Source organism: Tympanuchus pallidicinctus, unplaced genomic scaffold, assembly GCF_026119805.1.
Source record: "Tympanuchus pallidicinctus isolate F22 unplaced genomic scaffold, pur_lepc_1.0 scaffold15, whole genome shotgun sequence".
Taxonomy (NCBI): Eukaryota; Metazoa; Chordata; class Aves; order Galliformes; family Phasianidae; genus Tympanuchus; species Tympanuchus pallidicinctus.
In genome coordinates, this window is record NW_026294669.1 from 34,053,777 (window position 1) to 34,077,835 (window position 24,059).

At 45.0% G+C, this 24,059-nt stretch overlaps 1 protein-coding gene and 1 long non-coding RNA gene across 4 annotated transcripts in view; one reads left to right on the forward strand and one right to left on the reverse strand.

Annotated features, from left to right (window-relative positions):
* Positions 1 to 23,067, forward strand: part of UBE2F (ubiquitin conjugating enzyme E2 F (putative)) — a 65,241-nt gene extending 42,174 nt beyond the window's left edge. For all 3 annotated transcript variants that reach the window (XM_052675039.1, XM_052675041.1, XM_052675040.1), the window contains 2 exons: positions 2,255 to 2,317; positions 22,556 to 23,067. In XM_052675039.1, coding sequence (XP_052530999.1) covers positions 2,255 to 2,317; positions 22,556 to 22,606 — 114 coding nt within the window. In that variant the 3' untranslated portion in view covers positions 22,607 to 23,067. The remainder of the gene's footprint in view (positions 1 to 2,254; positions 2,318 to 22,555) is intronic.
* LOC128076825 (uncharacterized) lies at positions 14,093 to 20,720 on the reverse strand. Its single transcript, XR_008204665.1, has 2 exons — positions 18,614 to 20,720; positions 14,093 to 17,452 (listed from the first exon to the last, which is right to left on the reverse strand). It is a non-coding gene; the product is annotated as an uncharacterized LOC128076825 (long non-coding RNA).
* Positions 23,068 to 24,059: the final 992 nt, after the last annotated feature.

Genomic DNA, 24,059 nt, shown 5'->3' on the forward strand with positions numbered 1-24,059 from the left:
CGGTGAGCCTCACCTCTGTGCCTGGAAAGATCATGGAGTAGATCCTTCTGGAAGCCACATTAGCATGCATTCAAGATGAGGAGGTGGTTTGGGGCAGCTTCACCAAGGGCAGGTGGTACTTGACTGATCTGGTGGCCTTCTATGATGGAGTGATGGCATTGGTGGACCAAGGAAGGGCTACTGATGTGATCTTACTGGACTCGTGCAAGGGCTTTGATATGGTCTTTATTTAAATTGGAGAAATGCGGATTTGAAGGCAGTTCTATTTGGTAGATAAACAACCAGTTGGGTTGTTGCAGCCAGAGGGTTGTTGTCAATGGCTTTATGTCCAGGTGTAGGCTGGTAAAGAGTGGTGTCTTTGAGGGGTCTGTCTTGGGTCTAGTTCTCATGAGCATCTTTATCAGTCATGTAGATGATGAGATTGAGTGTACCTCAGCAAGTTTGTGGACAACACCAAGCTGAGTGGTACGGGTAACACAATAAAAGGAAGGAATGCCACCCACAGGAACCTGAACCAGCTTGAAAAGTGGGTCCATGCGAGCTGAATGATGTTCAGCAAGGCCAGGTGCCAGACACGCGTACTGACTAGGAGAAGAGCTCATTGAGAGCAGCCCTGCAGAGCACGACCTGGGGGTCCTGATGGACGAAAAGCTGGATGTGAGCCAGCAGTGTCCACTTGCAGCCCAGAAGACTGACAGCATCCTGGGGTGGCAGAGCAGTGAGCGTGTTCCACGCCATCACCAGGAGTCACGGTGCGTTCCTAGAACCTCCATGCAGGCTGAGCCTGGGACTGGCTGCAGTCATCTCGCTTTCACGGCTGCTGAAGGCTTCGTTTTAGATGGCTGTTTTAGTCAACTGATTTACAGGATTGGACAGCAAACAGTAATTGTGTTTCTGTTAGTCTCCCACTGCATGTTAAGTAACCATGGAAGTTCAATCCAGTGGAGGTACAGAGATACAAAGAAGTCCCTTACACAACTGCACATAAAAATAATCTGTCGGGCAGACAGCAGCACTTGATGGTCATGCATTAGAGACCACAGGGATCTGTCATGTCCTGGAAGAGCCGTGTTTTGCAGCTTGCTCTTGGATTTTCCTCCCACACTGCTTCTACAAATCAGGCGTTGTATGGCAGGCTTTTTCAGAGGAAAGTTTTGTTTCTGGAGGGAAGTGTGTTTCTGTGGTCCGTGCAGATTCTGATGGGGTTTTCTTGAAGACAGTGAGTGAAAATCAGTCTGAGAGCAGCAAAGCCTTTCACACTGATGGCGTGTCACTGCTCTCAGAGGCCAGCCTTCAGCTGAGGAAAATGGTCCAGTCTGCAGGCAGAGGAGGGTTTTTCTGTGACACTACATTATTTTTGTGATGATTCATGTGTTACCCATAGCTGGCTTTCTTTGCTCTTAACCCTGGGCACTTTCACCTTTTGGAGTCATTCATTGAGATTAAACTGGTGGAACTCAGATTTATTTTTGACTCTTTCTGCTCTTCGCCTTCTTGAGCCATTATCTCATGGGGTCTTTGCACTTGCTTTCCTTCTGGTCATGTGTTTTCCATTGCATTAAGCATTCCCTGTCTGTTGCTCCAATTTAGAGGGAATGAAATTGTGTTGCTCTTGTAGATGACATTAGAGAAATTCTCCCTGCTTTATCACCAAACTTAATTATGATTCACAGTAAAATAAACTCTAATTAATGAAAATCATCAACAATTACGCCTCCTGAAACTCTGAATGTTCCTTCAAAACTTGTTTTAAAACTCTGTCTCTTTTCAAACAGAGATGCATCACTGCCTGAGGAGTGTGTCATAGGGGCTGCATGTGGCTGCATGCAGTCAGATGAGATGGAGTGTCTTGCTGCTGCTGTCCTTTAACTGATGTTTGATTCAGTTTCAACTGCCCAACTTGTTTGCAGGGACCTGTACAGAAGATGTGAGATCATAAAATCATAGAATGGCCTGGGTTGAAAAGGACCACAATTTACTTCCAACCCCCTGCTGTGTGCAGGTCACCAACCAGCAGCCCAGGCTGCCCAGAGCCACATCCAGCCTGGCCTTGAATGCCTGCAGGGATGGGGCATCCACAGCCTCCTTGGGCAACCTGTGCCAGTGCCTCACCACCCTCTGTGTGAAAAACTTCCTCCTCAGATCCAACCTAAACCTCCCCTGCTACTCTTGTTTGCTTTGCTTCTTTTTCTTGTTTATTAGTGCTGGGGAAAATTTGGAGGAAACCCTATAATGTTTTCTGGTTCTTTTCCAGGATCTTTTGAATTTTGACGACCCTTTGAATATTGAGGCTGCAGAACATCATTTGCGTGACAAGGTGAGTCAGTGGTTTATTTAAAGCATTTTGTTCCTTAACACACACTGTACTCTGTGATTCCCAGTCAGTCCTTTTATAGCATTTAAGCTGGTACTTAAGGCAGTAGAGTGACTCAGTCTATCAGCAACCAGATATTCAAACAAAAATAAGCTTGATCTGGGAAAGTAAACTCAGCACAGTGGTGGTATGCACCATATGCTCAAATTGTTGACCATAATGTAATCACATCCCCAGAATAGATGGTCTTTGGCTTCTTGTTCCTGAGATTTTCCCTGAAGTTGCATATGTTCTGTGGAGCAAACGATAGCGATTTTTTTCTGGCACAGCTACATGAGCAGCCTTTCACTTAAAGGCCAGCAAAAAGATCCAATCTCTCTCTGTCTCTTTCAAAATGCTGCTTTTCTGTTCACAAGCCTTACACGTTGCATGCTTTTATTAAACTGTAAGAAACTGGGGCACATTTGAAACCCAGCAGTGGAAAACTTCATGTTTAAAATACTCTTTATGGTTTTCTGATTAGTGGCCTGATGACAAGCTGTGAATGTGTACCTCTCAGCTAAGTGTGCTGATAGATATGAACAAAAGCAATAATTTCCCCCTTACCTGGATGTCCGAAGTTGCATCACCTTCCATTACATGGATGCATACCTTAAATGTATCAAATATTGACTTGGCATTTCAGGATTGCTTATTTTAATTAAACTCTTCTGGTACTTTGGGCAAAGTTAACCTGCAAGATTGAACAAAATTTCCAGGTAAATGTTGGTGTGAGGAGTTTGTTGAAAATGCAGAGTTGGGCAGTATATCTGATTTAGGTTGCATCTTCCCAGCTATTATTTGTTTCAGTAAGACATTGTAGCCAGTCTGGTACTCATCAGTATTTGCAGGGTGGGGATGAGACAGTTAGCCTAAGGTCAATGAAAATTGGTAGAAAACTAATCTGGAAGTGGTTTTCATTCTAGTTTTGTTATGTCCATGTGGCAAGTTGTGCCAGGAAACCTTCCAAGCCATAAAACAGCAAGTAGTTACAGACAGCCTGAGGAACAAAACCAGTGTGGTGAGGTGGCAGGTCAAAGCATTTTCTTCGTTTGCACTGCTAGACTGAATTATTCTCTAACATCTTGCCAGGAAGGTGTCTATGTGTGCTCTTTGGGAATGGTGAGGAGGCTACATACCTGCTGCTGCATCTCCAACTCAGCACTTGTTTCTTATAACTGGCAGAGGGGAGCAGTGGTGGAGTCTAGGTAGGTTTTGTAAGCAGTGATGCTCCCACGGCATGAGCACAGTCTTCTGTCAGGTCTTCTGAGGCTTAGCAGTGCTGCAAGACATCGAACCAGCTAAAGAATGGCAAAAAGAAGAAATCACTATCATGCATCTCCCAGGCTCGTTCAGAAACTGGAAACCTAGGGAACCCTAACAAGGGAAGAATGCTACGTGCTTTTGAAATCCCAGCTCCCTCAGAAGAGGAGTTCAAAATGTGTACTTCCTGCTCTAAGAACGTGGAAGCGTTTTCAGATAGCAGTTATTGAGGAAAACGTTAAAGGGAAATGGAGGTTTTTCATCAGCCTTCAAAGCTAAAAAATGTTTTTGCACAGACCATTGTTTTTTGTTTTTAAACTTAGTAAACTGTGGGGTAGACTCATCACAGTTATCCAGATATGTGAAATTCATGTTCTACTGTGTTAACTTCTTTGGTGCTTTGTGTAGATTTGGTGTTAGGTGAGTTTGACACATTCAGTGCTGAGTTTTTGATAGGAAGTGTTGGATTATCCATTGTATATCTTTCAAGCATCATGAAAACAAAACCAGTAATGCCTGCCTAGGGATTGCAATGGGGAGAAATGACTGTTTTTATTACAGTTGGGCTCAAAAGGATGTGATTGCAGCTTGCATTTTTGTCTCCCTAGGGAATAGATGCCATGTAGTGTCTGAGCACTTCATTACAGAGTAAAACTGCTGTGGTTCTGTCCCTCTCTTAAGAAAATATTACATTGCAATATGATTAGTAGGGGAATTTTACTGAATTTTCCCTAAGTCATTTTTATGTGCATAATACAGTCATACAGATAATGTATCTGTGATATACAGGCATGCTGTATTTACACATAGATATGCAAACACAACCGTATACAAACAGTTCTGTCTACAAAGATCTGTGTGTAGTGGATATCATAAGGAAATGCCTGTGGTCATTTGGCAGTGTGGGAGTATATGGCTTGTAGAAGCCAAAACAAATGTACATTGAGTGGTCTTTTGTGGTTCTCCTGGGGGAGATGACTGTTTCACTGATGTCATTTCAGATTGCAAATCCTGAGATCCTTTCACAGGCATTGAAGCTTAGTGTGGCTGCTTGAGAAGTTAACAGCTAATCTGAAGCCTGTCTCTGGTTATTTAAAACGTGGAGCTGGAGTTCGTTCAGTTCTCTGGGCTGGTATTAAGTCATCAAAAATGCTTCTCTTCCTGCAGGTTCTCAAAGCTGTATTTGTAGTCACATCACAGATGTCAGATCTCCATTACTGATCCTCGGAGAACAGCCATACTGTGAATGTTTGCATTATAGATCAGGCTTCAAAGGACACTTAGGATCTCTCTGCATAAGGAACTTAACTTTTTGCATTAGGCTTATACTGGAGCATATAGCTGTGGCTGTTGGGAAGGCAGTCTTGCCTGAAAACTGAAAAATGATGCAAAATTCAGAGCTCGAGTTCTTCAACTAATTGCTGTGAAAAATCCTGTCTTATTTGACACCTGTGTTCGTGCAGCTTCATCTTCCATTCTTCAGGGTATCTGTCAGTTTGAGGAAGGAGCTGTCAGCTCCTCCTCAGCCTCTTCCCTGCTGATTCTTTCAGCCTCTGATCATCAGGTCACTTTTAAGTTAATTCTTTAAAATGCATACAATTGTTCATGCAGCTTTGGTAATTCTGCACTTCCTTGCACGTTTTACAAGATCTCAGTAACTTTTTGGGAAGTTGTACAACAAACCTGGCCAGTCATCAGTATCCCTTTTCCTAAATGGTGCACTGAGCTAACCTCACTATTCAGCCCTCTACTTTTCAGCTGCAGAAGTGATTTGGAGTCCTGGGTTATGACTGATTGCTTACATTAACAGACCTTTTCAGTGCCAGAGGATGCTCTGCCATCTCGAATGAGCTAAGTAGTTATTTCTGAGATAGGACCCCATTACTTGTCTCCTTTCAACTGATTTGATAAGGCTTCCATTTTGCTGGCTGTAAGTTTGTCTTAGGGGTCACCATCAAGTGATGTTGGGTGCTCCCAAAGCTTAATCACCCACATGGTTGCTTTTTTTTTTTCCCCCCACTCCCCCTCCTTTCAGCTTGTGAGCACAGTTCCCTATTCTCTCACAATTCACCTCTGTGAATCTTCCTAAGTACCCTCGTTGGTATTGAAGGACTGCTACTGGAATAGGTTGCGTAGTGATGTGTTTGATGCCCCGTCCCTGGAGACTTTCAAGATGAGGCTGGATCAAGCCCTGAGCAGCCTGATTCAGCTGTACATATTCATTGCAGAGGAGTTGGACTAGATGACCTTTAAAAGTCCCTTCCAACTCTAAGAATTCAATGATTCTCTCCAAAGCCTTCTCCTTCCCTGTTCCCTCAGCCTCCCCTTGGACCCAAGCCCTTCCCAGCAGAAGTGTCCCCAGCCAGGGGCAGATCATGTCCCGTGGTCGGGGCCTTGCCTTTGGCCATGCTGAGCCTTGTGGGGTTGCTCTCAGCCCCTCCTGCAGCCCATAAACCTCCCTGTGGAGGCTGAATTTGTCCCCAGCATGTTGACTGCATCCACTTCAGTGTCTGTATTTCTGTAGACCTGATGCAAACTTCCACACGCAACCATTGTTTTCAAACTTGGGTCTTCTCACAAACGCTGACTGTGGCATTTCTTTATTTCATAAAGCCTTCAGTAGAATTTGTAGTTCCACATTGCTTTTCTTTTTCCCCTCTGCCTTTGTTTAACTGCTAATTGTTTCCAGCTTGGGCAAAGTTTGCATTGTTCATCTTTTGTGGAGCCGCTTTTTGGAGCAATTTGTGGTTTCCGCATTACACTGCAGTTAGGTCATGATCGCTGGAAGATTATCATCCCCCTGTGTTTGAGAGCTCAGTAAATCAGAATTAAAAGATGATTGATGTCATTATATAAACTAAGCAATGTTTTTCCCAGCATTTAATCTTCTCGTGCCGATAAAATCTCATCAGTTTGATAGCATGAGATTTCTTGTGGATTTTGAAGAACAACTTACTGACTAACAAGCTGCTTTGAATTTAGCAGAGCAGTCGGTCCATGATGGATGTGGATGCCAGAGCCATTGATCCCTGGTAGAATCAGTTCCAGGGATTCCTAAACAGTGAGGAAGTGTTCATGTTCTGAGGATTTGCTGTTTTGTGTGGGGAACAGAGCTGTATTGATTCACTTTCTTTCACAGCCAAACAAGCTGAATAGTAGAAGAATAGGGGTGTACCTTGTTGAGTGAGCTTAGCAGTTCAGGACTGATGTATTCCTTAGCTGGAGGTGCTGTGGCACTGCCTGCAGTTTGTTAGTTGAAATCTAGAAAATGCTTTCCACATGTACCTCTCGTGACTGTTTGCAGATCCAGTCTCAGGCCATTGCATTCACTGGGTTCCTCAAAAGTTTTGTGCCTTATATTTTCTCATAGTGTCAGCATTTGCCAAAGCATTTGCTCAAAGCCATATGTGTGCTACCCAACAAGAAAATTCATGATGCTCTTTCACGTGGCTTAGGGTGCAGTATTTCTTCTAAATTCTGTTCAGCTTTCTTCAACTCCTGTACCCTGAGTGCTAATGCTGTGTCCCATTTCCTGCTGAATTTGGTATAGTTTCAGTTGTCGTCATCTTGCAGATTAACAAACACTCATTTGGTTTTTCTTCCGTGTGTTGGCTTTGAGCAGTTTTAAGGGAGAAGCTGCATAATATTATCACCCTGTGTTGTGTTAGTGCAGATGTGAGCGTGGTGAGGCTGTGGGTGGTGCCTTTCACCAGTGGCAGCAGGCACCTCTGCTAGTGCAGATTTTGATGAGCCACGGCATGCAAACTCTGTGCAGAAATGCACAGCTAATGCTTGCAATGTTGTTGAAAGAGAGTGTTTTGTAGCTGAGATTTAGCTCTGTCAAATAGTGTTGTTTTGCTCTTTGCATCAGTTGTAGTTTCCATGGAAAGAAATAGGACACATTACTTCTGGAGCAGCCTTTATAGATGCAGTCCTAGACAATGCCTGTGTCCCAGACAAGCCTAGATGTTGGACACCCATGGTTAAAAGGACTCTGTTTGACTCTTCCTTGGGAAGAAGTGTCAATATGTTTCCCACCACGGAGCTCAGAAACGCATTGACAGGTAGGAGTGCAGCCTGCAGGCAGCCAACAATTGCGTCAAGAAGGCATCATTAATGCCACACATCGTGGCCCTCCCTTTGCTTGCCCCAGGCAGAAGGATCACACTTGTCACTGCAGGAAGGCTGCTGTCAGACTCGATGTAATTATTGCTGGTAACGTCCAGGATGTGAAGAGGCCAGCATGTTGCTTCCAGCAGGCACTCCAGTCTGATCCTTACCTGCCTTGTTTTATTTCCTGGGAGCCTGTCAAGCTGAATGCCCCTACAGAAAAGTGGTCTTTCTTCTGTCTTTTTTTTTTTCCCCCAGTCATATTCTGTTACTTTCAGATATAGAAGGGAGACTTAATTGTTGCCTTTTCCATGGCTACATTGGTTGTGAAGCTCGTGCTGTTGTTTTGGTATTTAACGATGAAATATTTTGCATCTGTTTGTGCAGGGGATTTTGGTTCTAGTCCAGGTTTTAGGCATCTTGTTTTTTCACGGGAGCTGCAGAATTTTGGCAGTTCTGTTGTCACTGGCTATTTCTAACCCATCTGTTGTTAGGCAGCTTTATATGCTGGGATGACTGCGTTTGTGGGTTGTGTTGTCACTGCATGGGTGCTGTGCATTTGTAAGAATATTAATGAGAATTAATTCCAGGAGCTGGAATTCCAAACTTGACTCTGGACAGTTCATGACATCCTGAGGCTGTCTTTAATAGATCATCCTGACAGTAGCAGTTTCATATTCCTGTCCAGATCACATCTTTCTGATTCCTCCTAACAGTAATGCTAGCACACTGGCAGAAATCCTCCAAAAGACACCAGGGACAGGATTGCCAGCCTCATCTCACCTGGGGTAATGGTATGTTTTCATGAATTAAATAGAGATAATTCACACAAACAGTGCAGGCAGCAGGGAAGTGTGAGGCCATGAACTGTTGGGGATGCAGAGCGTTGGGACAGGTATTTACTTCTATGCTGCAATGCCAGCTGTCAGGTTTTTTTTCCCTTTCTTTTTTTTTTTTCCCACAAGAAAATACTATTTTGCTTTTGCATTATTATTATTTTTTTTTAATCAAAGGCTTCTCTTGGTAGTATAAAGTTTTGTTATGGGATTGTTTTTTGTGGAGATGGTCATGTTGTTATGGAGTCCAAAGCTGCCCCTTAGGTTTCCTCTTAATTGCTCTATATAGCCTCAGCCTTTAGGAAACTAGGCTTAAAAAAGGTCCTCCTCCCAGTTGTGTGCTGCCTTTGGAGGCTGTTTTAATGAGTCTTCTGAGATGAGTGTTTTCCTTGAATTGCCTGAGGAAAGTCTTCTCATCCTCACAACTGAGCACGCCAATGTAATTCCATTAGAAATAGCATTAATAATTAAAACAGCAATAGATTACAAATCTCACTGGAGAGCTTTTTTAACTTCCCAACTGCATGCAGGTTTTTGAATTCTTAAGTAGCAAACAGTTCAGCACTTTTATAGAGCAGTCGTGATGTCCCAAAGTCTTCCTTGGCCATTGGGTGAGAACCAGGAGCACCTGAGATGTTCCTGAGGGGACACGGGTGTATATCTGAGAATAGGAAAGTCATCAAAAGAGAAAGTAGTCAGCAAGGGGTCTGCTTGAAAATAAAGGTGAAAAGGTAAGAAAACAAAGATAGATCCTAGAGTATCTCTAGGCATCCCTTTGGAAATACAGTAAACTCAATTTCACCCCCACATTTGCATGTTTGTAGAATCTAACCCCAGTTTTTACCAACTTTCTGTCCCACCAGCCAGGAGCCCTGTGCTTTCCCTTCCCTGCTGTGCTAATGGGCATTGCTGCCTGCCTAGCAGACATGGTGCTAAGTACATCTGAAGTCATGCTTCTCTGCTAGAACTTGGAGTGATTTTATCCTCACACTGATAATGCCTTCAGAGAGTTAAAAAGACCCAGAATTTGCACCCTGTGCAATCGTTTCTAATTTATCCTGCAAAAGACTTTTCCTAAACAGTGTCAGAGCCAGCTGTACTTCCATCCTCTCGGCTTTTTATTTCTGTGCCTGTACATAGTAGGGACGTAATTACATTTGGATTTAAGATTTAAGTCTGCCTTGAAAATCCACTTTTCTGTGTAGCTGAAGAAATGCATTTGCAACAAAGTAGTGTTTGTAAATTTGGATTGTTCTTTCTCTCGTGATTGATCTTCATAGAATGGCCTGGGTTGAGAAGAACCACAGTGCTCACCCAGTTCCAACCCCCTGCTGTGTGCAGGTCACCAAGCAGCAGCCCAGGCTGCCCAGAGCCACATCCAGCCTGGCCTTGAATGCCTGCAGGGCTGGGGCATCCACAGCCTCCTTGGGCAACCTGTGCCAGTGCCTCACCACCCTCTGGGTGAAAGTATTTTCAGACTTCAGTTTTGTTTCCATTCATCTAATTTGATGTATCAGAAGACTTGACCATTAGAGATGTTATCTGACGCATCCACATGAAAAGCATGATGTAAGTGCTGACTTCTACAGTGCTTGCTTTGGAGACTAAGCAGCCAAACAGTAACACAAAAATTAAAACTTGAATGCTTGGAAAACAAAATCATCAGCCCTTCCTCGTGTCTTCTGGTTCAAGTTAATTCACTTAGCTGATTCACAGAATCATCGTTTAACTTCTCTATGTCTCTGTCATAGCTTTTCTTTTTCTCATGTACGTTTTTATGTCAGAGGCATTTTGTGAGTGAGGCATCTGTCCTTGCGGACTCTTTGTGCTCAATTTCTGCTGTTAAAATGGTGATGATTTTTTGGAGATCAGTTTCCATCCTGACAGTAACCTGTCAGGATCTCTCTCACAACTGAAAAGATGTTTTTCTCATTTTGGAAGCGATTTGCATGGAAAACCCAACCTGCTGGAGACGCAGTGAGAACACAGAGATCTGTGCTTGAAAAGCATTACAAGGGATTTGAATGCAGTTGAGTATTGGATGGCTTCTAGCATCACCAAAGTTTGGAAATGGAGTTTAAAACCATAATTTCAGGCTCAAGTGCTGCACTGACAAAGGGAGGAACTGAAGGATGACAGGTTTTGCCTCACCTGGTGTTCTCAGCATCGTCCCCACTTTCCTGCTCTGCTGTTCACATCAGAAATATGTGATATGGGAATCAGAATCGAGGAGCAAGGACAAGAAAAAAAAAACATTAGAAGAAGGCCTAGACAAGCATTCTATTTTCCAAATAATTAATAATTATGTGAAATAGGTCTTTTCCTTTGATGGTATTCCTTGAATAAATTGAAAGCAGTGGAAACATCTTTATTTTGCAAAATATTCAAGACCACATGCATATGCCAGAAGTGAAACAGCAGCTCACCAGCTATACATCACCTGAGTTCTATCCTGTTTGTATCTGAATGCTTGTTTCTGAGCAGATCGGTTTGGTTCCCAGCAGCGCACTCCAAAAGATTTCATTGGAAAATCTTCTGTTTTTTTTTTCTAATGCCTTCCCCAGTGTGTTTGTAGAAGATAATGCTTATTGAGTTCACCAGTGTGCTGTCTGTGCCCTGTTCTCTGTGCCAGACTTGCTGCCTTTGCTAGCATTTGTCCATCACAGCCATGCACCTTGTTAATCTTCTCCTGTATCCCAAGCGTTTGACATTTTGTATGCAAGAAGTGCTGATGATATTTGTAAAATTCTGATCATGAATTGTAATTTTTACAGTTAATAGCAGTCAAACTGTAATTACTATTTTCATTTCTTAGGCTTAGTGATGGCTCAAGACAGCTGGAAAATCCACCTTAGAACAGAGAAATTATTTGAAAACATTGCCTCGAAGTTCATTTTGGGCTTTCTTTAAAACATTCCTTGTTGTTAGGAGCGTGTTTGAGCAGGTGCTGGAAGAGAAACCAGATGGGGGATGGTTGTGCTGGGTGCTTGTGTGAGGCAGGGAGCAATTCTCAGCTCCATGTCTAGCTGCAGGGGGATGTGATGGGGAGATGGGATGGAGCATGCCTTGGTGACTTGTGTTGTCACCTTGGTGGCACAGCACTGAGGAAAAACCCTTGCTTTGGCTGTTTCTGAAGACATACAGGAGTGTGAGTGGTTTCTCTTTGCACTGCTTCCCTGAGGCTTCGGTGCACAGAGAGCAGAGGAGGTGCTCCTTCCTCAGAGCTGGAGCTCTCCCAGAGCTGGCAGTGCTCCTCTCTGCAGCAGCAGGGGGAAGAGTTACCACGATGAGGCAGATCTGAGCAGACACTTGGGCTGCTCTTTCTGCTTGGTGTGAGAGGCTTTTCAGTCCCTGCTACCAGATCTTGTTGAAGACCTTCTTGCTAAATTATCATTTATGTGTCTGTGCAATAAGCTTGGCAGCTCTGTTGGGTGGAAATGCTTTTGATTAAAAGTGAGATGTTTTAGGTTGTGGCTTGGCTCCTGCTAGCGAGACAGTTGTGTTTCTTGGTAACTCTTCTGTTCTGGGTTGTGCTCTCTGCTTTTTCATTTAGTGATATTTCCTGCATGCACAGACCAAAGGAGAGCCCCCAGGTGTGGTGAGAACATCTGGCTGGATGCCCTAGTTAGAAGAACGCATTCCAATGACCTTATGTCCAACCTGGAAGTCATCACAGCATCAATTTTGGCAAATTGGGGGCTCTGAGTGAACAACGTTACAAGTTATGGCTTCTGTAAGTGTACTGTGTGGGCTTTTTCATACTTGTGGGGTAGAAGTAGGGATTTAAAAGGTCAGTGTAGTTTTGTGATCTCCCTCTGCAAGCTTTACATGCTTTCCTTTAGCAAGTCAGAGTACATTGGATCTATCTTTCCAGATAGCTGAGTGCCAGCATCTGTTCTGTTGCCCCACAGTGAAAATACCCAGCTGTTAGATACATTCTGTTCAGGAGGTTAAAAAGTGGGCACACTCTTGTACTATTTTTCAAATCTGTTCTCCAAATTCTGCCCGCTAGCATAAAGGCATAGCAAACAAAAAGCTGCAGAAGTCTTTATAATGAACCCAGATTTCATCCATCGAGCCAAATGAGTGGAGGCTGTAGGTGGACAAAGCACGGTTTTGTTCCCCCCAGAATATTGTGAAAGCATCCCTATCAATTTATTAGCAGGGCAGAAGGATCAGATTGATGTTTGATATTGCTTCTAGCTTGGAAAACAAGTAAGTTATGCTGTGCATCTAGATGTGCAAAGTGCTGGATGCCATCCATTTCTCTTTCAATTTAAAAAGCATTGGGAACATTCAGAATCCAGGTTGAGTCTTTTAATCTTGTGTTGATGGTACAGCAGCAGTTTCAGAGAGCGCTGTGAGCTAGCTGTCCTTCCTGCTTCAGCATGACTCATGGCATTGTATTAATTATTCTTACAAGACTCAGAGATGCAATGCAGACAGAATACAGCCTACCTGACGTGCTTCTCTGTTTCCTGTATGTAAGAACAAAGTGTGGAAGGGGATGGGAAGCTCTTGGTGACATGTGGAGCTAATGCACTCTGGTGTAATCTTGCATCAGATAGAGATAAGAACAAAATGTGTCTTAGCTGCTACTGGAAGGATGTAACAAGGTATCTAGCTCCAAGGTGATGATAGAATCTCTGAATATCCCAAGATGGAAGGATGGAAAGATCACAGCCAGATCTCCCTGTGGGTGATGGAATAGCCTGGTACTTTGCTAACTGTGCAAGACTTATGAGATCTGGCACATCAGCTTATCAGCCTGTTTCCTGCTGAGTGCTCGTCAAATTTGTGACTGACAGCTCTATGCAGCTTGCTTGAATATCAACCTTCATCCAATTTGTTTTGTAATTGATTGAGGGCGAATGAGTAGCTTCCTGTTCCAGAATGACTAGAGCTCCAGATGCAGGCACACCTGTCAGGCAGAGGCAGCAAGGGAGAAATTTCATGGGGACACATGAAGAAATTGGGTCAATCAGCATTCTCGGTGTTGCTTAGAGTACCTGGTGCTGGATGTTCCTTGATGAAAGGTGGTGATTGCATGCTCACACTCTGCTGCATCCTGAGCGTGAGCCTCTGCCAGCACTTCTGGGTAGGCAGCAGACGGCTCACTTGGACGCTATGAAGGGATAATATGTGACAGTATCTTTAGCTACAAACCCAAGTTTGCGTGCAGTTCAGTCAGGCACACGGAATATTTGTTGAAATAGCCTGAAATTTCACTTGCTGATCTGCCGTGTGTGGCATAAGAAAGTGGCAGATAAGCAATGCAAAAATTCTCCTGGCATCTCTTGTCAGCACTGTGCCAGCACCAACCTCCAATACTGTGTCAGCAAAGGAAAAGGAGGGCAGTGGATGGGTTACAGCTGCCAAGTGAGGTGTTGTCAGAGGGTGGCTGTTCTCTGTGGGATCCAGCCCTGTGTTGGCAGGCTTGGGCACAACCTGCAAACTCAAGCATATCCTGCCGTGCCAAATACGTTGTCAGCAGTGTGAATATTCAGTAACAAAATCTGTAAAGCCAGGATATTTTTGCCTTCTGGAGCCTAGAAGGAGCTTTATTTCAATATTGTACATTCAGCATGTAACATGCAAACTTCTTTCTGTGTGATGGATCAGTCAGCAGAGCCTACAAGTCAGCTATCACATGTGAGCCCACAGCGTGGTGTTGAGTGTATGGTGTGTTCATGACCCCTGTTCTTGTAGCTCTGCAGTCACATGGCTGGTTGTCACCATCAGAGTCACTACTTAACATCAACTGCCCATCCAGCACCCATTAACCAAGGACCCTACTGGATTTCCTTATCAGAAAGGCTAACAGCTGCTGTAGGTAACTGGTTTTCTTGCATTGCTCTAGCACTAAAGCACTGCTCTGCTGGGGTATTAGCCTATCACCCAACTAAAAATAAGTCCTTTATAACTTCCAAAGTATTACGTTGCTTGTTGTAGAAAACAACAGCTGCTTCTGATTCTTTAGTATCATTGAGCATGTGAACCTAGGAGCTGAAATCTCTCTTTAAAAATAAATAGGAGTTACATTTAGTAGGAGGAAGAGTCAGTAAACCACACTTGGATGTATTTTAGAAGGTAGGAACTGGGGGAGCAATGCTGATCCCATCGTAAGAGAAGATGAAGTTTGGAACCACCTGAGGAATCTGAGCATGGTAGGTCTGTGAGTCCCAATGAGATGCTGTTTTTCAGAACTAAAATTGGACTTTGGCTTAGATCATCATGGTGCTGCACAGCTGAGACTCGTGCTAGTGTTTTACTTTCTAACCTCTCAGCAGCATTACCCCACAATCCAGTGCATGATGTGATAAACAGAGAACGGTCGGCAAGGAAATTGGTGCATGTCTGAAGACTGAGCTCCTAACAGTAACTCACTCTTGTGTCTCTCTAGCTGATGTAAATGCTGTGTTCTTCAGGCAGTCCCAGCTGTTATTCCTTGGCTGGAGGAAAATTCTGTCATGCGTGTGATTAAAGTCAGTGGCTGTTACCTTAAAAAGAAAAAGAAAGGCTGCCATCAGGAGGGATGGCTTCCTGAGCAGGGCGGTGCAGCACACATAAAAAAAGGTGAAAGAAGAAAAGTGGGTTCTTGTCTTGATCGTTAGAGCAATCCATTTACATGATTAGTGTCAATTATAAGTGGGGAGAGATGCAGAATTGCAGGGCCCTTCAGGTTGTTTCAAGTATCCAGATCTACTAGAGTGTAAAACTGCAGCTGGGTAGGGGGAGGAAGGAGGAGTCATCCATAAGCTAAACAATCTGGTCTTGCACCTACTGGAATATGAGATAACAGTAATTAGGTGTAGAACAAAAGCTGAGAGTAAAGGAATTACTGAGTTTGACAAGCCCAACAATTTCTCCTCCATTTTTCAATATTAGAAATTATACTTGTAACAAATTATTCCTGTCTTTGGTGCGTCACAGTACAGGTAGATGTGTCAACCTCTGCCACGATCGCTTCTGAAGGATTTCTGTTTTCCCTTGAATTCTCTGATAAAAGTTGAGTATTGTTTTGGAGACTGTCAGTCTAATATTCCCACGGCAGCAGCGAAATAATTGGAAGAGATATAAAATGATGAATACTGATGATAATGAGTAAGGAGATGCTGGGAAATTGTTAGGCAGCTGGCAGGTTACATGAGAAGCTTGTGGTTTTAATTTAACGTGAAGGTAAAGGTCTTGATACAAACATGTATTTCTTCTCCCTTGCTCGCATCTGCTGTAACCAAGTAAACAATTCTGAATCACATTATGAGGACTGTCTGTTCTGCAACAGTTCTGAGACGTTTTCAGGAGGCATTTCACAAAGCAATGGAGTTGCTGAGGGAGGCACGACCCCCTGGATGGTCTGGTCCAGCCCCTGTGCTCAAGGTAAAGTCAGCTAGGGAAGGTCACTCAACAGGGAAGCATCCAGTGGGATGTTGTCTTCAAGGCTGGAGGTCAGTGTTCACCATCAGTGTGAGCCCACACTGGCATCCACAGCAGGTGAGATGCCCTTGGCCCATGAGGGCACATGGAGGATGCATTTTACTTTCATCCGACTGCTGGGGAGGAGACCAGAAGGATGAGGGAACTGGAGAGAGGAGGAATATCATGGAAGCTGCATTGTGGTGGGACGAGGAGAGTAGCAGTGATAGTTGGCAAGTCTGTAGGCAGGCAGATCGTGTTGTCTTTGCTTGCTGAATGTATGTTTTATAGCCCTGTCTTGATTTTGCTGGCTATTCTGCAGCTGTGTGGGTAAGAATGTGTGGGTTGCCAGTAAGCACACTGACTAAACGAGGCTTTATTCTGGTAGAGCTAAGTATCCACCAGCAATTCAGACACCAAGGGGAGTTCCATTACTTCATACTGATCTCAAGATCTGCATATTTTCGCATGCATCTGTCTTTTTTCCTCTATCTTGTTTGACCGTATTTGAGTTCATCAGCAATCAGACTGTGGTATGCAGTAATTTTTAGGGGATCTTTGCTCAGCACGCTCTTTGTCAGCACCACAAGCCTTGCACTGATGTGTGAGAGTTGTGCTATTCAGGTTGCTATAGTGGTAACTGAAGTCAAGGCTTCGAAACGACTGCTGCTTCATCTTGTATTATTATTAATTCTCAAGGAAACAGTACCATGGTTAAAAAAAAACCAACCAAAACCCAAATCATTATTGAATTCTGTACTGTATCATAGCTGACTTTGCGGCGTCACTCATTTCTTACCAAGAAACTCCAGTGGAAAAGAAAGTGCCCATGAATTTGCTGTGGGACGTGGGGCTATGGGAGAGAGGAGTTTGAGATCATCTGAGGAGTTCTATATATACCCACGGAAACAGTAAGAAGATACTGCTATTTGAAACTTCTTATTGTAAGAAATGTTTTGACAAACGTTATGATTAATCGTTACAACACTTCAGGAATCTCTTGGTCTTCACTGATACTTCCTGTCTGGCTGAGATATGTCAGGAGACTTCAGGACAGCTCTCCAGATGGTTCTTCCTACAGGATGATCCCATTAATCTTTGCCCAAAAAGTGTGTATGGACATCAGTAGGCTACAACTTGACCTTCTTTCTACCTTTGCCCCTTCTTTCGCTTCATTTTGTTGTCTTGGTGCCTCTCTTTCACCCAGAATCCCAGCTGGTGATCCCTGAAATTGCTGGAGCAGATGTGTGTGTTTGAGCTGCAATCTGTGTCAGACTTGCAGGTTCCATGGAGTGCCAAACCTTCCAACACAGCCCTTCGTACCACAAACACAGCTGACCTGTGGAGCCAGGACGGCCGCCTCCGTCCCTTGACCAGTTCCATGTACGTTTATTTTATTCTGCTGCTCTTCCAGAGAGAGTGACCAGAATAGATCCGTGCCTCCAGGAACTCTCCAGCCTTTTGATTTGTGCATCTAAGAATGTAGGACACAAATTAGTATGTTTTTATCTTCAGCTTGTTCGGAGCTGGACTTTGTCAACAGCTCGATTGATGCAATTGGCTCTTAGCTCAAGGAGGAGCAGGCAACAGAAAGGCTGCTTGTGCTCGTCAAGAGAGGGTATTGTTGCAGCTAACAAGGGGAGGCATGCCCACGTCTCGCTCTCATTATGTTTGCTTCAAGCTGGCATTGTCAGGCCCTCATTTTAATGTTGTTTGCATTGCAGAATATTTGAGTCAATGCGTTGCTTAGATTAGTGCAGCCTCGTCCTTGCTGTGCTGTTTACATTCTCGTGTTTCAGCTTCTGTTGGACTGGGATCTGCCTTTGTCCATTGTTGGGTATAAGGTTTTCCACTTAACCTCATTCCCATGTTTAAACTGATAGCTCCACGCTGCCCCTGGTCGTGCTGGGATTTCTCTTGCTAATAGGAAGAAGCTGGTTCTGAACATGATCTTCAAGAGCAGCACAGAACTGTGACGTGATGGAAGAGTGAGGGCTTTATAACCTTCTTCAGGTTAAAAAAGAAAAAGAAAAAAAAAAGCAGCTTGCATTTATTCCTGGATACTGAGCCAAGTATCTCTGTCCCAACGTTTTCTAAGAGGGGTTATGAAACACCTCTTGCTCTAATTAGATGCACCCACAAAGTCTTCCTGAGGTATTGAAGTGGGGTTTTTTGGAAGCTGCTTAATTTTTGCTGTTTGTTTTTCATTGCTTTGATTGCAGCTGAGCTGTCTTAGTAGGAACAACAGAACCATCCCAGTCCAAACCCATCTTTGCAAAAGAGCGCACCCTGTGAGTCACTGCATTTAGCTATCTCCTTGTTTTCTACAGGAAATCCTTCACTTCCTTAGCACAGCCAACCTCCCTGTTTGATGGTGGTTGTGCTGAAATTGCAGCGACCACGAAGGATCTGCATTTTGTTTTTCCCCCAGCATATGTGTGTTTTCCTTGGATTTCCTCCCCATTTTGTGCTGCATCCCTATGACAGCCTTGAAACCTTCCCCTGCTGAGCAGAGAGTGCATTAAGCAGCGTGTGCAAACGAGCAACGACACAACTGCTAATTGTGCTAACGGATGTAAATAGCAAAAAAGTTCCTCTTCTAATTCTAATGGTATTTATAGGAACCATTACCCACCTTTCGTAACGCTTTGATTACGGATGGAGCCTCTTTCTGCCTCCCTGAAGTTGATGAAGCTTTTGCAGGTGGTTTGACTGGCTGAGGTGATGGCAGAAATGCAGATGTTTGCAACCTTTTGATTTACGTGTGTTAAGGCAGGTAGGAAAGCTGCTGTTTCACGTTCTGCAGACAAATGTGTGGCTTTGGGAGAAGTCTGTGCTGAGCTCCCCCTCCCTGTGCCTGCAGGGCATGACTTGTGGAGGGGATGACTTGCGAAAACTCTCTCTCCAGACCCAGACAGCTCTGATTTCCTCCTCTGTGGTCATTTAGCCATTAAGATGTCAGATCCTGAAGACATATCCTCTCTTGGGAATGAGTGACATCCTCACAGGTGGAAGTGTGTTTGTAGCATCTGTGTAATTGGGATGATTGAGGTGATTGTTTCTCAGGGCTGTTTCCTGCAGGCAGTTCCAACAGCTGTATCAGCAAGGCTTCCAGGAGCAGAGCATCTCTGTGCTCGCCGGTGGGGAGCGTAGTTTTGCCCAGGGCCACGTGGAAATGACTCAGTACAGACCCAGGTGGATGTTCTTGTCTGCAGCAATCTGGCTAAAGCGTAAGCATTACAAAGCAGATCAGTCAGAGTCAGGGCAAAGCCTGAGTCACTTGGCTCTGCAGCTGGAGGACCAGAGCACTCCCAGGAGCCGAGTGAGGACTCCTCTTTGGAAGGTGAGGGTGGTGGTGATGCTGTGCTTGGGCTTGAATCTTCCTCTGCAGGACTTAGCTGTAGGCCCTGACCACCTCAGCAGCTTTCACGCCTCCTAATCCTTGGCCTTTTTGTCTACTGAGCACCTCAAAGTGCTTCACTTTACACGGTGCACACTGGCCTCCTCCCTGAGCAGCAGTCCAGCAGGTGCATCAGTGCCACCACTCCCATCAGTTCACTCACATCAGTTCAGACAGTTGACCTGTGAGAGCAGCAGTTTGAGGGGAAAAATGTCCAAAAACTGATGCTGTGGGGACTGCACAGAGACTGGTGTGAGTGTGGTGGGGACACTGTGCTGTTTTTCACCCTCCCTTCTCTCCAAGTCCTCCTTCGTGCAACTGAAATGTAATTACAGGGCTCAGAAAATGTGTAAAATGATGTAGAAGCTGAGCTCTAAATGAAACAGTGCCAAGAAAATCACAGCGAGGTAGGAATGTGGATTGGAAAAAGGCCTGATCCTGGAGATCTTTGTGTTTCATTCAGCTCCTTTCTAAAAGAGAGTGGGAGTGCAGGGGCTGATGGATGTGAAGACTAATTTTTTCCTACAAAATGGAAAAGAAAAGTTGCTCTAAATGTGTTCTATGGGATTAATAGGCAAACCTACCCAATTACTGTGTCCTCCTCCCAAAGCACTGAGTGGGGCTGAGCAACATGAGCAGATTGTGGCTTGCTTACTGGTGAGTGGTAGAGCCCAGGATTCCACTAACATGCCTTTCAGTGAAGCCGTAAAGAGGGTCCTAACAGAAACCATTTGGGATTTAACCCTGCTGATAAACTCTGGACTAAAATAATGTCGTGTTGAAATAGTGGAGGTTTAAATTGCTATTTGGTGTTATTATGTGGGTCCATATTCTTAAATAAAACAACTCTGAGACGGCAGCTTTTTCAGAAAGCTCCAAGCTTGTTGTGTTCAAACAGAAGCTCAGTGAGTGCTGGACTTTGGTCTGTGCTGTAACCTAGTTTTCAGCACAGTGATATTGTGAAATATGTTGTGGCTCATATATCACGCTCTTCATCTGCTGATTAATTCTGAGTTTCCCTTCAGTCGATCGATGCCCCAGTGTGATTCTCAGCAGATGAAGCAGGGTTTTGGCCAGCATTACTCATGCAGTACATACTTCCCCATGGACCCGTTGTGCTCACGTACTGCTCTGACCTCCCTGCAGCTCGGGGCAAAACTGCTTTAGGTCTGCTCTAAAATGGCTTTTTGCTCATGCATGGGTCTAAAGCAGACACTGCCACATCGTGGGTATCCACCAGCTCTTGCTCATCCCTGGGCTGTTGCTCTCTTCTGCTGACCTTCCATCCCCCAAGCGAGACAGGGCTGCAGGTGCTGCTCCCAGGCATAAAGCCCAGCCTTGCATCTCCTGGTGGGGAGAAGCACCACACTGGGAAAACCCATGGGCAGCACTGGCAGCCTCTTACTCCATCTGTGTGCTATCTTGAAGCTCATGATGGAAACGCTGCGCCCTGAAGTTGATGAAAGGCAAATTAAAATTAGATTTCCCTTTTGAAAAGCTTTAAAAAGTATTTTCAGCATTCCTTGATGGCCTTTCAAGGCTTAATGGCTGGCCGGGGTTGCTTCTGATGGAGCGTCGTGCACTGTAGCATCTGTGCTGCTGGAGTCAAATGTCACAGCTACAATCAGCCCTCTCCCCTTACAGTGGCCTCACAGTGCCACTGACGGGGCAGGCAGCTGTCCCAGCAGGGACAAGGCAGGAGCCCAGCGGATGGGTCCCTGGCAGCAGCAGTCTCCCACTCTTCTCCCTCTCAGCATCCAGACCATGGGGTGCAGGACTTAGGATCCTCCTTCGTAGGGTAGAAGCAGGGGGCAGAGAGCAGCAGGGCTCTCACCTAACGTGGTGATGGCTGCTTGCTTGCACTGCCCGCCCCAGCCCCACTCCTGCTCTCCCTTAGCACTCCTGCAGGATCCCGTGCTCCTCTTTGTCATGCAGAATGCAGACTGCTCTGACTAATTCCTTGCTTCTGATTATTCAGTGCTGCACACCAACAGATGTGCACGTAGGAAAGTGCACACTGTTAATCAGGGACTGTTGAGCCATATGGCATGTGAAGATGGAATATTACAGCTCCGTAATGAGAACCTCCTTCACATACAGCAAGGACAGCCGTAAGGCATTCTCACCAGTGCTGTCAGCTCCTTTGTCTGGTGATAACTTGTAAGTGAGGGCGTGGAGTCCTGGAGCACCCCTTGGCCGAGGTCCAGCTCCTGTGAGTTGGGTTCAGAGGCCCTGTCTGTCCGTTTCAAAGCATGGGACCGGCTCCTGAGCCACCTGTAGGTACTGTAGTTACAGTAGAGATGCAGCTGGCTCTGTTGCATGTTCAGTGCTATTTCTTGGCCATCTTCCCAGCTTGTTTTAGTGACCCAGGGCAGCGGGCACCACGGAGCCCTCTGTTAACCCATCCAGCTCCCAGCAAATGGGGGCTGTAAGCAAGAGTGTCAGCAGTCGTAGATGGTTGCAAAACCAGAAAAAAAAAACGTGTTAGAAAGGGTCTTAATTTGGGTTACTGTCCTGAAAGATGGGTGGTGTTGCCTTCTTGCACTGATGTGTGGAGTCAGACCCGATGGTCCTTATGGGTCCCTTCCAACTCAGGTTATTCTGTAATCAAGCTCCATTCCTCACTAATACAGTGAGTCCAAGTCTTAGTGTATCAGGTGCAGCGCTGTGACCGACGTGCTCCAATGCTGTCATTGCCCAAGGAGAGCCTGGGTGCTCGTTTTGCTGCTGTGAGGGATCAGCCTGTGATACCCAGGGTGCCCACCATGACTGCAAATGAGATTTCCAGCACATTTGCCATTATGAGTAATCGTCCCAGTTTGCAGCAAAGCAGCCCGCAACTTGTCAGAGCTGAACACAAGTTCAAGGTGTCACTTATTTTTGGTGGTGTGATATTTCAGCTGACTCGAGGTACCTGGAGACAGCTTGAGACTGGGGAGTGGCTCAGAGGCACGTAGTTTGTAACCTTGTAAGTTTGTGTTTTCAAAAACACTCCAGTGTGATGCACAGCTTTCCTATCCGCCGGCAGGATTGGAGCTGGCTGACACGCAGGATCTTGTTTAAAACAAGGTGTTACATCCCTTCCATCAGTTCCTTTGCACACTTAAGGTGTGTGCGGGGTGTCTGTGCAGTGGTGGGTGTTTATTTCGTGGTAATTCTGCCTCTGCTTCTCCCCAGGAGGACTTCAGGAATAAAGTTGAAGATTACATGAAGCGCTATGCGAGATGATGAAGGGCGATGGCCAGCAGGACCACGGCTTCCATGCTGTCTTTAACTTCAACAACACCAACCAGAAGAAAACCAGCCCGGACTGTACCAGTCCAGTGTCCATGTTGTACCGAAGAAGAAACCTAACTTCATAACTTGTCCATGTTAAAAGGAGAGTTCAGCATCAATACAGCAAGAAATTGTGTTTGTTGGTTGAAAAAAAAACAAAAAAAAACAAAAAAAAACCCAAGTTGTTTGCTTACTTTTAAAATGTTTACTCTTCTGAACTGTACTGTATATCCTGTTGATGAGATATGCTTGACAAGTTAAAAGAAATCACTATTGGAATTGTAATTATTATTATTATTTTTTTTTTAAACCTTTTGCCTCGTTTGGGGAAAAAAGAAAAAGCCAAAAGCAAGCAGGTGGTGTGGGTTTGGAACACTTCAAGTTGGCAATAAAATGGTCTCCTGTGAACCAAATCACAATCCTGTTGCTTTTGATGAGCAGGAACTGTAGGAGCTTTGTCCAGGAGCTGCTGGAGTCAGGCAGAGTGCTCTGCTGAACGCCCCCTGTGCTGCAGCACTGGAACTCCCATGGTGTTTAATGTAAGTCCCTTCTTGTCACAAGTTTGGAATTTTTACAGTGCTGTTTTCAGCTCCTGTTTGGGCCACGGTGGGTTTTTTGTGTGCGTGTGTGAAGTAGTTAAAAGGAATATAAGGCTAATCTGTAACTTAAGTGATTGTGTAGTATTAGTAACATCCTATATATATTTTATATATATATATATATTTCTGTGGAAAGGTAATGAAAGGGAGATTTTTTTGTTTAAGAAATCTGCCTTTGCCTTCAGCTGGGGACGCAGTCGGGGGGATCAGTTACCATGACCCTCAGCAATCACTCAGCTCCATGCTGTGTGGGGGCACTTTGCTGACCCTCTGCTGGTGCCCTCAGCTCCCACTGCTCACCCTGACCTCGGGGGGATTGCACAGCAGCTTTTATACGTAGATAAACCCGGGAATAAATGTTGGTGTGGTTTCATACAGAGCGCTTGTTGTGTTGTGCAGTGGCCAGGTCTCTCAGTCCCCTCCTCCTCTGTGTGCACAGGGCAGCTGCAGCGGGTTGCAGCAGCCTTGCTGGCTACGTTTCCCTCCTGCAGGTGTTACTGGAGGCCCAGAAAAGTGAGGAGATGTGTGGATGGCACGTGGCAGGAGCGCCTTGTCTTTAGATAATGCAGCCTTTGTACGCATTGGGAATGAAATGTGGAGCAGCACGTTCCTTGGAGCAGGAGGTGACTGTGGTGGATCTCTGCTGCCTAAGTGGTAATGTCAGGGAGGGTAGGGAGAGAAGCACACACAGGCAGGGTGGAAAGCACGTTCAGTTTTCACTAGTGCCAGGGATGAACCCCTCCACGAGGTTGCGGGGGGCAGCAGGCCTGCAGGGGTGCTTTGGGGCTGCTCTTGGCCCACGCTTG